This window comes from Epinephelus lanceolatus, chromosome 12 (genome assembly GCF_041903045.1).
Source record: "Epinephelus lanceolatus isolate andai-2023 chromosome 12, ASM4190304v1, whole genome shotgun sequence".
Lineage (NCBI taxonomy): Eukaryota > Metazoa > Chordata > Actinopteri > Perciformes > Serranidae > Epinephelus > Epinephelus lanceolatus.
In genome coordinates this window covers 30,677,517-30,689,693 of record NC_135745.1, presented here as the reverse complement: position 1 = coordinate 30,689,693, position 12,177 = coordinate 30,677,517, and the positions used below count along the sequence as shown (strand labels likewise).

At 42.3% G+C, this 12,177-nt stretch overlaps 1 protein-coding gene across 1 annotated transcript; it reads right to left on the bottom strand.

The window, feature by feature from the left end:
* Positions 1 to 418: 418 nt before the first annotated feature.
* Positions 419 to 3,196, bottom strand: LOC117271783 (C2 calcium-dependent domain-containing protein 4C-like). The gene is made up of 3 exons (XM_033650167.2): positions 3,058 to 3,196; positions 1,728 to 2,496; positions 419 to 1,584 (listed from the first exon to the last, which is right to left on the bottom strand). The coding sequence occupies exons 2-3, from the start codon at positions 2,463 to 2,465 to the stop codon at positions 1,033 to 1,035; spliced, it is 1,290 nt and encodes a 429-aa protein (XP_033506058.1). The 5' UTR covers positions 2,466 to 2,496; positions 3,058 to 3,196; the 3' UTR covers positions 419 to 1,032.
* Between the last annotated feature and the right edge of the window lie 8,981 nt (positions 3,197 to 12,177).

The window sequence follows — 12,177 nt, the reverse complement described above, 5'->3', positions numbered from 1 at the left end:
CATATGAATCAAGATACAGCCTCACTGTACAGATGAATTATATTTCCAGCAGAAGAGAGCGTGCCAACATTTGTTTTCAGGAGCCGCAGCTCTACCTCCTGCCATCCTTAATAACTATTTGAACCTCACTGGAGGACAGCCTGAATAAGAAACATGTTTTTAAAATTAAACAGGGAGTTTGAATGCACAGAGAGACAATATTGCGTGCAGAGATTCAGGATTAAAAGCCTCACAAATGACACCCAGCCTGTGTCTGTCTCAGAGGACCCAGCCTCATACTTCTTTGCAAAGAACAGAGAGCTTGGGGGGAGCAAAGGACGGGTTTATAATAATTTCCTGGGGCTTGCTCTTGATCCTGTGGAATTATTAGGACAAAACCACTGAGACAAAGCTGCAGGGTTGAAAAATAAAACATCAGTGAGAGTGTAGTGGTTTTATTCATAACTTCAAAATCATGTCACATACTGTAGCAACAGTCATATTAATATTACATCCACTAGCAATTAAAATCTAATTCCCAAATATAAATTCTTACAGAGGCATTATTAGTTTCCACAGGAACGTGCAAAACCCACATGTAATATTACTACGTTATTACAAAAAATACAGCTTCATTTTTAACAAGATCATCGTTGCATCACAGCTGATATGATATTGAGGCACATCACAATGCTCATGAGAGAAGGCAACACTGTTTATAACGCAGTACTTCGGGAGAAATACACAAACAAGGACAACGGCTCCACTGTTCACTAATATACTGGTGAGCACAGGTGGTTTCCACTTGTTTAATCTGCAGAGGCCTCTGAGAAACTTGATAAAGTGGGACTTTTAATTCTACAAAGGCTTCAGTTTTTGGTCCATTGATGTACATAACACAGTGTGCAAGATACAGCCCCCCTGTCATCAGCAGACTTTCACATGCCCGGTATTTATCTGAACTGTGCAGTGGGATGAAAAGGTAGCCGGAGAAGAAAAGGGCCCTCAAGATGTTGAGCTGCTTGTTTTCACCGAAGTATTGACAGGGGCTCCCTAGAGGCCTGCGAGCAGCTCACTGAGCAGCACCTCCCTTTCTCCTAGAAGCACGTCTCTCCTCAGACTGGTTCCTTTGTTCACCACCTTTATCTTCATGGCCAGGCTCTTTATTTGTGCCTGGGGGAGCGCGTCAAAAAAAAAGTCTTCGTTGAACACTGGATTCCTGCTATTCTTGATGATGGTGCTCCTCTGCTTCTGCTGCTTGCCAGGGTTGAGGTAGAGCGCTACGCAGCAGTTGATGCTTTTAGGGTCCGTCTGCCTGTCATACAGGGCCTCGGCTGAGAGCACGCGCACCCTCAGGCGCGCTGACTCCGGGTCATAATGAGTGCTCAGCCTCAGTGTCCCCCCCTTGTGGAGGTTGATGGTGTGCTCACGCTGCAGGAGGTCGGATGCTGCACCCCTCACGCCACTGCTTTTACATCCACGGAAGGCGGGAGAGGGGGGGCAGCGCATGCGGCGCCGCTGCATGTTGGGACTGTTGTCTGCTGAGCTGCATTCATCAGTGGAGAGAGAACTGTGGCGAGCCAGGGAGCGCTTGGCACGAGACACCTTGAGGGAGAGAGAAAGCAAACATGCAGAGAGAAGCCTCGTGGTCAATGAATGTAACATGGTAAAACACTTAAGTAACACGTTCATTTATAGTTTTATAGCAGCCAGTCTGTACACACACACTGAACGGAAACAGTGCTCACCTTGGCTTGTGTCTCCTGGGTGATGGAGCGTAAGAGAGAGGCTGAGCGGGACAGGAGAGGGGAGTTAAAGGGGGACGACTCTGCTGAGGAGCAGGTGTCGCTTTCGCCACCGCTGAAATAGCGATAAGGGTTGGGGTCAGCTGGGGCGAGAAGAGTCCCCCCTTGGGAGCGCCTCTGTGAGTTCGGGGAGGTGAGAGGGCTGGTGGGGTCGCTGTGGAACAGGCTCTCCTTACGGCGGGTATGGGGCGACTCCACCAGGGTGGAAAAGCCATATGAGGTCTGAGCTTTGGGCACATACGGCAGAGACATTGCAGTCTGCGACTGGGGGTCAGCATTGGTGTTGACCCTGTCCACAGATGCGGCACCTGGCTCATCAGCACTCTCTATCTGGATGATATGACGGTTGGCTGACTTCTGAAGATTACGTGTGTCTCCTCCCATGCGAGAGAAGAGGCGAGGGCTGCAGGGGTTCTTGCTGCTCCGAGCTCTGGGGCTCTGGCTGCAGATGGCATGGTCAGACACAGATGGTCGTAATGTGGAGCAGGGCTGAGGCTCGGGGGTGAGAGATTCTTCCGGTGGGCAGCAGATAAGTTTAGGGGGGATGAAGAAATCAGGGATCTTTTCTGGCGTGAGGACGTTGGCATACACAGAAACAGGAATGGCCTCTGCTGTCTGCGGGGGCTGGGATTGTGTCCCACTGCTCTCCACAGAGCTACGGAGCTTCTCCAGTAGCCACATGCCCACTCAGACGCCTCAGCTCACAGTATCTCTGTTAACAGAAAAGAGATGCATGAAGAAGAGAAAGCACATCCAATGATAACAAACAGATAAAATCAACTGAATTGCATCTTTTTGTTGCAGTAAAGTAAATATTACTCCCCTTAAGACAAAAACCTTACACTAAATCTGTGTCTTTGCACCTAAGTAGGAAAAAAATCTCTTAAACTATGCAGCAATTTAATATAGAAGAGTAAACATTTAAGTTGCAGATAATAAGCAAACATTTCTTCCACAATTCAGTCATTAAAACAATGTCTGAGCATCTCCAAAGAGCACTTTAATGAATCAATGCGCAAACATAGTGAGCTAAAAATAATACTCCAAACAATTTACACGTGCGCCATTGAGCTGTGTAGCATCTCAAACAAATTCAGAATATGTAACAAATCAAACTACAGCTATTTTTAAAATATTAAAACCACTGAAAGTCGTTGCAGTTCTGCGAAATATTTAAATGAAACTAGTAAAGGCGAATCTAGGTAACTTTTCCCTTCAAACAAAGCCACATAAACATCCCTCGCGTTTCATATATAACACGTAATGTACCAACCTGTTGACTGTGTAACTCTTCTCCCTCTCACAACTGATCGCAGGCTGCGCTCGTCCTCAACCTCTCCAAGCGCTCCGTGCGTAAAAGGTATTTTCCCGTCAGTTGTGTGATCCAGAGCGCTTGCCAGCGGGAAAAGAGCTGCTAGATCAGGCACCCTCGCTTTATATGACGGGGGTCTCTGACTCCTGAGCCAATGAGGAGGTTGTGGAAGCTTCCCATGATATTTACCATGAAAGTATTCCCTGCGCAGGCACGGGGGGGGGGGGGGGGGGGGACTCATTTAAAGGCTTCATCACGCACAAAGTGCTCCAAACGGTGTGTTTGTCATACCTCACGCCTCATTGATTTTTAAAGAGAGCGTCACCATGATTTCATTTGGCGTTCACGTGACGCCTATTCTCTCTTGTTATCGCCTCATAATACAGGGTGCGCCTTAATTGGATTTCCGGCTGATGATGATGTGGAGTGACAACTTGCTGCGTTCAGGAGCACTATCTGAGCTCATTTACCAATTACAATGGGAGGGGAAGCTCTAGTGTTTGGGATTTTGTACAGGCAGTGGACAAAATAAACACATCACGACAAAGAAGCTGCAGAAGTTTCACAGTCACAAAGTTGAATTACCATTATGCTAATGCTGAAAAACTTTTTATACCACATTGTTCTCAGCTCTCCCCAACAGGCCTATAAATCATCACAGCTCCGCCTAAGTGGAACAAAGACAACAGCTCACATCCTCCCTGTTGTGAAGTCCCTGCACTTGCTTCCAGTTAGTTTTGGGATAGTTTCTTAAACTCCCACTGTTTGTCCATAAATCTTCTCATGGATGCGACACTGATGTTGACACACTGCCAGGATATGTCTCTCCTTGAGCCGTCACATCCAAAGACTCTCGGCTCAGCTGCTTGCTGTACCCAAAACCCTGACAAATACCTGCAGTGAAGCTGCCGTCTGTAGATTTGGACCCAGTCTCTGGAACTGTTCTCTATCTCTGATCTGAGGACAGCAGTTTCAGACGAGGGCTTTAAACCCCCACTGAAAACTCACTTTGTAAGATGTGCTCTCATCCATAGGCATACATTTCACGGGGGATGCAGGGGGCATGTCTCCCTCGATATTTAGGACATGTACATTTGTCCCCACAAACAAATACATGCAAGTAGCAGAGGGCTTCTACAACCCTGTATACCTTTAGAGACATTTACACCATAAACTGATACAAAAAGGAACATATTGGTGCATAGAAAAATCCTGGTGCAGGAAATTATGTATTTAATGCAAAAAAGATTCTGGCAGAGGACCCCCAAATAAATAGAGTGGGTCGTCCACTATTTAGAAGATCAATCGAAGTATTCTTGGGCAAGACACTGAACCCCAAATTGCTTCGGAAGGCTGTTCCATTGGTGTGTGAGAGTGTGTGAATGGTTACTGAGTTGCAGGTGGCACCTTGTGTGGTAGCCTCGGCCACCAGTGTGTGATTGTGTGGAATTAAACACACATTAAACATGGCTTCATAGAGACAATTTCAAACACAAGTACACAAATCAGCTTCATTATAACTGGCAGCATTCACAGACAAACACTTGTCTTTATCTGGACACATTTTCCCCACAAATACAACATGCTAACGTTATTAGCACAAGCCTATGGCATTTTACATTGTATAAATTAGCCTAGCAATCTGCGATCTTTCCCTCTTCTCCTATAAAACCAGGGACAACAGCAACATGTAGCAAAGGTAACGGCACACAATTTGGCTCCATTGCAACTGTAGGACTCGAGGCTTGTCCTACTCTCCAGTGTGCTATGTGTGAGCTCAGTCCTGCGTGTTCTTTAATGGAGCAATAGGAGAAGATATTCGGTCTCAGTTAATGTAGTTTATTAAGCAGTAAAGGAATAAAATTACAGAGCTCTGGGTCTCAGCTTCTTTCCCTGACAAGCAACAAAAGCGTGCCAGTTCACGAAGTCTGACCAACTCTCTCTTCCTGACCCAGTGTATTTAAGCATCACGTGAGTCATTGTGCACGCGAGGCGTTGTCCTCTTCTCATTGGCGGTTCCACTTCCTCCTTCGCCACACCACGCCCCTGCCTTGTGTTAACCTGACTCCTTCCCGCTGATGGTGGGGGCGTGGTTCCTGTTTTGAAAGACAAGAGAACAACACAACTCCCTACACGTGCTGTACCTTACTATCTGTACATCACTTTTTATTCTTTTTACCATATAGGAAACTAATTATCTAAGCATTGCGGTATGTGCTCCTCCGACTTCACGTCTCTTCGTCTCCTGTACTTCTCCACTTCTGCAAAGCAAACACATTCAGATCAGCTGAAATCATCTCAGTATTCTCATTGTTCACACATCTAAAACTTATATAGTGAAACACAACTTATAGTAAAACAAATAAAATCATTCTATTCCCAACACAACTCACAAAGTTCACCAGCAAAACAACCATCTTGTACTAAACACGTTTTCCAGACAAATACAACATGCTAACGTTATTAGCACAAGCCTATGGCGTTTTACATTGTATAAATTAGTTCTAAAACTTTATTGACCAAAGGATCAATCGATGAATCAAGAAAATACACAGCAGTTAAATTGAATCGTGGTTGTTGTTCTCACTCTTCTGCCATTCCTCTAGAGGCCCACCATTTCCCTTTTTTGACTGTGACCAGCAGCTTCACAGCCTGCTCTGTCTGTCACCAATAATTTCCCCACTTTTTGTGGCCACAGTTTTCCCGAAGGCGGCTAAAATTTGGCATGGAGGTCAAGTGTATGTAAGCCTGTGTGTGCCTGAATGCATGAATGTACATGGTCACAGCTATTGCAAATGTTGACTGTGTGGGTCAGGGGTAGGCAACCTGTGGCTCTGGAACCATATGTGGCTCTTTAGCCCCTCTGCAGTGGCTCTCTGTGGCTTTGACAAAATATATCACATTTTGTCAACTAAAATGTGCATCATACGTCAAAGGCCTGGTGCCTTTACCTCTAATATTGCCACACCCCAACAGCAGGGGCTAATCTTGAGTCTCCCTAGATAGGCTATCAGTGGATTCCAAATCCATAAAAGTAAAAGTCTCAGAGGAAAATACAGAATAGAGTGTGGAAAGATTTGTTTGCCTTTACTGCCAACGCTGCAATGTTAAATTGCCAAATTATCATAAGTACCCCACTGCAGAGGAGCCATCATGTGGTAAAACTTATTTTTGAATGCTCATTTAGACCTATTTTTAATGTCAATAGGCTTATTATTTAAATATGATTTGCGTCTCCAGGCAGATTTTAAATAGTTTTTTGATAGTTAAGGTTGCTGACTCCAGGTGTACGTATTTTAAAATGAAAAAGTTGTTTTGGTTCCCTGCGTTAAAAACAATTTGGCAACACTTTAACCGCCTGTTTTCAACATTTATAAGCATTATATAGACATATAATAAACTGTTTCTAACTCATTATAATGTAGCTGTAAGCAAACAAACTGCAGCCTAATAAAAAGTTAAGTGTAAAAGTAAGTGTTTGAGAATGTTTTAAGCTGTTTGTGTTGATACTCATCACTTCAAGCTGCGTCTCTTGTGTGAAAGAAGACCTGACAGTCACTTTTCTTTTCAGTAGCAGCCCAAACACGCTGCCTGGGCGGCAGCTTTGATCACAATAACTGCAAAATTAGCAACATAATGTGAAAACAGGGGAGCACTGAAAAATCATGATCACACACTGACAAACACACTCCAGTAACACTCTGCAATGTCAGCTCAAAAAGATGCACGATGTTGTGTGCGGGCATTAAACCTGTAAAAAAAAGTCATCTGGATTGATGAATTGTCTTTGTTTTCTAACTGGACCAGTTTGTGGTCAGAGAAAGCCAAAGAACGCGTTCAACCCACAGTGTCTTTTACCAGGTGTTAAACATGGAGGTGGATCTGTCATGGTATGAGCAGTCGTCTCGTAGGAGTCGTTTGGACCAGTCAATGTTCTGGAGGGTTTTAATTACGGCCTACTTATGTGAGGCCTTGTTACAGGACCACTAGTGCCGTACTGGGAATACTGTCCCATCATCATATATTTCAAGTTGACACCCCCCCCCCAGCACCTTCAATATCTCTATAATTTGTTTTTGTTATTATTTTGTCCATAGCAGAAATACTCTTCTAGTTACTGTGTATGACAGGATCATTATAACACTGTTGTTTATTTTAATTTCTCCCCTGGATCTGCGACTTTTTGCTTGGCTCCAAACTCTGATATTTGCATGTTTATTTCTCCTTGCGGTTAGAGTCTGATCTGCTTGGCTGGATGCACACAAGCTCTCTATGAGTGTGTTCAAGCCCTCTGCCTACGACAGCATACTGAGCAGAGATTTATGCCACACAGTATCTTAGTCTTGAAAAAGTAATCAGCATTATTATTCCCTTTAATTAATATCTTCTTTCCCTTTTGGTTAAATGTTTTTCTCCCAGTTCAGCACAGTAACAAGCCATCAAAATATTTCTTTAACCACAGTTAGTTTTAAGAGTACTGTTTTGTTTTTCAGAAACCCATTTTAGTTGTAAAACAAAGTATGTGTTTTTATGTTTTAATGGTGTATGCTTTTCATTTCTCCTTGACTATTATTATAGGACAGCAATACTTGTGCAGCTCCTGAGTCCAAGACAAATCTCCCCGCAGGAACAATAAACCTATATTGTATCGTATCGTATCGTATTGTATCGTATTGTATCGTATCACATCGTATCTTAGTTCAACAAGGACCTCATTAGGAGAAAATAATGGGCACAGAAATGTAAATGCCTACACAGGTGCATGACACACACATTTAATAGTTGTTTAGACTCTTTTTGTGTCATTGTTTTGCAACTCTTTGTAGTCATAATGCATCTGTTTGTGGTTTTGTGTCTCTTTGCAGTTCCTTTACATCTCTTTGTTGACTTCATAAATCCCTTTTTTGGTCAGTACATTTTAATTTGAGTGACATTTTGCAGTTGAAGACCAAGGGTTGGTGATCTAGTTTTTTATTTTGCCTTTGAATATTCAGTGAAAACTAAATAAAAATGATCTCTCTTTTCTTTAGTATGTATATATGTGAACAACAACAGTAACTGAGAGTGAGATTCAGATACTGTTTACAATATAACAGTTCAACAAAATAAAATCTACCACAAATTACACATTTAAACAGTTTCCAAAGCCAAAAATGTCCCCTGGGATCTATTCTTTTAGCAAAATCCTAAATAATTGAGTTGGGGTTTTTTTCCACCTGGACCTTTATGCTCTGCCATTTCTCCTCTAATCATCACACTGTAATCTGTGACAGGCTGTTATGATACAGTAACTATCGCACATTCACATATATGTAGTGTTTTGTCGAACTGCGAGCGTCACGTAGGTTTACATTACCAAAGGTTTATGACAAAATCACTTGATGGCACCGACTCCTGTGTGCGCACAGCGAGAGAGGAGAGGGAGAGACGCTGTGCTGCTGCCAGAGGAGCCGCTGAATAAGTTCCCTCTGAACTGTAAAAGAGTCTGAGAAGTCCAGGGCTGTTCATAAAGCATTCAGGACGCCACAGTTTATTCCACACTACTGAAGCTGCTCCTCTTTTTGGAACCACCGGTAATTTCGCTTTCAGCCATGCTTGTTGTTGCCATGGGTAACAGTATGATGTCAATATGTCAACGGGCCAAAATATCAGGAGTATCACAATAGGAAATTTTCATGATATTAAAAAAAATATACCAGTACCATAGTGATCGAGATGATATGGCACATCCCTTAGCGTCACATACATAATCAAATACAGACTTAGACCACATCAGCATACATCTTACTAATCATCACTGCAAATCTGTATGTGACATAAAATAATATATTATTCATGGAATGGATTTTTAAAATGGCTGATTTATAGTTTATATAGTTTATGTAAAATAAACATATAATTTTCTACTGACGATTTCACAAAAGACAAAAAAAAAGAAAACATTGACAGAGATGGGTTTGCCTTCTGGAGGACATGTATTGCAGATAACAGCATTTGTATTTCTGAGGTGGCAAGCTGAATCTCATGAGGCCCACTGTCTGCCCTAGAGAGAGCGGGCCCCCCAACCATTCTCTCTACAGGCCCCCCCACCCCATGGGCCCCAGTGCAACCGTACTGCCTGCACTGTCAATATTCATGGCCCTGTCCCAGGGCCTGTGCCCGGTAGGCCCGTTCTGTAATCCTGTCATAAGTCCAAATATTTACCTCTGGAACTTTGCCAGTATAACTACAGTCTAATCTGTTAAACAAGGGTTTAAAGAAGGAAAAATATACAACCCCTATTTGAAAGATTACTAGGTAGTTGGTTCTTAGTTCAGTTATCTACAAAAACATTTATCTGAGGAGCTGAGGAAGATGTCACCACAAAAAAACATGAGAAATCATGAGTGAGAAGGCTGTTTTGTTAAGTCCTCAAGATTTCTTTCAATTTCTTGTAAAAAAAAAAAAAAAAAAAGTATAGTGGAGAAACCTAAATAATACAAATCCACCGACATGCTGCAGTAGCTCAAATGCAGGTGTGTGAACCTGAAGGACAAACACTCAAAAAGACTTAATTGCTCTCAATGGCAGCTTTTCAAAGAATACAGGTTCATAATGCTTATGCAAATGAGATCCATTCATGCTTTTTTTTCCCTGAAAGTAGATTGTAGTCAATTATAGATTAGTGATGAGCCATTAGATTAGTGCATCAGGGCTGTGATTCATCCACTGGTCTTGCCATTTAGACATTCAACCAGTCAACTATTGACAGAGTCCACAGAGACATGTGCACCCCTTTTGCCCCTGAACCAACAACACTAATTTAGTGTAACTAAAAATCTGTAGCCAGGAGCTAGATGAGACTGTAATGTTTATTACACATCATTAAAAAACGCTCGGGTGAAAATGAAGTGATACATTTGCTATTATTAGATCCATAACCGTGAATAAAAAATGAATCTGTGGAAAAGACCATGTTTTGTAATTGAAACAGTTTCTCCTCTGCACATCTCAGTTTGTCGTTGGATTAAACTCTGCAGAGATGCAGCGCTCGTCAGTCAAAGATCAGTCTCAGCTGTACCGAGGCTCAGTTGCCATTATTATTCTCACAAACTTGCCAAATTAGGGGGCGGCGGAGGAAAAAACTGTCATTGTAGAGAAAAACGAAAAGGCACAAAAATAAATTAGGTTTTAAAAAATCCTCACAATATGCCTCTGTGAGTGTGCATTTATTCATGAATTTGCTGTGCATGTAATTCAATTTACATTTCATTTTTTTCTATTACCAATAAAACTGTAAAAGCATTAACATACCTTTGTGATAACTTGTAATATTATGAATAATAATATTATGTAAAATAGAACTGTGGCCTGTGTTACAGTTAAAAAATAAAAGAAGCAGCTGCCTTGCTGAAATGCTATTATTGAACGTGTTTTGACTGTGCAAGTTTCCTAATATATTATTCAGTAGGTTCCACACAAAATTGTCAGATATAGAAAATGCCACAAATTATGCATCTCATCTTATTTTAAAATGTGTAAATGTGGCGTAAATCTATAAACTTGCTGACTGATTTTTTAATTGATTCTTTTAAATTATGTTTTATGTAACATTGTGTAAAACCATCTCTCTCACACACATAAACACAATCACATCTCTCACACACACGCAGAAGCATGTAGGATAACGTGACCCTGTGAGCTTTTAGTGGTCCGAGGCTGGTGTGCTTCTGTTTATAATGAGGCCTTTCACACTTCACATCTGATTCTTCCCATCACCTCTCCAACTCAACCAACCTGCAGGATTGAACACGCCATTTCTTGCTCCAATTAAGTCCCTGCAGTCGACAGTACTTAGAGTACCTATCTATATCGACACGTATAGCCATGCTCGTCACTTCAGCTGACAATAATGGGCAAAGACGTCATTCCTCTGCAGTTGCTATACCGGCTGAATGTACGTGTTGACTGATCTTGTTCGACCTTCTCCTGTTGCTCACTGTTTAGTCCATGGCTTTGACTGGCTTCATGTATGAGGCAAACGAGGGCAAACGTGTTACAACGGCCTTAAACACTTCTATTAAGAGAAACGTGCCGCAGCTTCAGGAATGATGCCAATTCAAAAATGCATGTGAAAATACAACACTGGAACAACACATTCTCACTCCATTCGTCACATATCGACGTTTGGTCATGGACTTTCCACGTCCAGATACGACGTGCAAGGTACCCTGGGTGCGTTGGTTGTTGACCTTCTGGGACGCTGTGTCAAGTTCGTCCTGTTACATGCATTGTCTTCTTTTAAGATACACTTCTGTTTTCACAGGAAATTTAACATTTACATACAGTCCCTTTCAAAATAAACGCACTATGTTGGTACAACACCGCAAATTGACATTTCTTTCCTTCAACAACTAACGCAAATGGTAAGATTTAGGGAAAAAAAACATCTTACTGGACGTGAACACCGCTCTCCCGTGAAATTTGGTGTTTGTTGGACCCAACGACCAGAACTAGGACTTTCGCCACCTTAACGTACGTTCTTGTTCTGTCATGTTTCTTCCTGATGCAGCCAAATGCCGTTAAACACACAGCGACCGGCTGCGTGTCATGCCGACATTAAAGGGCGGCTTTTCCCGTCAGTGTCTGACGCCGCAAGTCACTGCCAAAGTGCTGGATTTTGATGACTGAGACTGTGTTGACTGCAAATGTGCTGCAAAGGAAAAAAGTTCTCCAGACCTGTAGGGGGAGCAGCACTAAGTTAAAAGATAGTGATTTCTGACCAGAGAGAGAGAGATTAGACGAGAGAGTGTTTGTTTTTGAAGCAAAAAGAAAAGTGGAGTATAGAGGCAACATTTAACATTTGGTCTTAGTTAGTTACTTACACCTTTTTCTGCCATAATTAGCATGTGTATACAGGTTTTTAAAATGTGGGTTATCCAGTTTAAAATAGACAGACGCTTTCCCATTGCCAGTAGACCAGAGCCGCGCACGGGCAGTAGACGAGTATGCTTTGCTGTGTTGTTTTTTCCTACAGGTGTGTCACAGTTGACATCACCAACAGCCGGAAAAAAGGTTAGTAAACAGTAGAAAGCAGCATGA

Coding starts and splice junctions, on each gene's coding strand:
- LOC117271783 (XM_033650167.2), bottom strand. CDS start 2,465: ATGTGGCTACTGGAGAAGCTCCGTAGCTCTGTGGAGAGCAGTGGGACA. Junction 1,585..1,727: donor CCCAGGAGACACAAGCCAAG/GTGAGCACTGTT, acceptor CTCTCCCTCAAG/GTGTCTCGTGCCAAGCGCTC.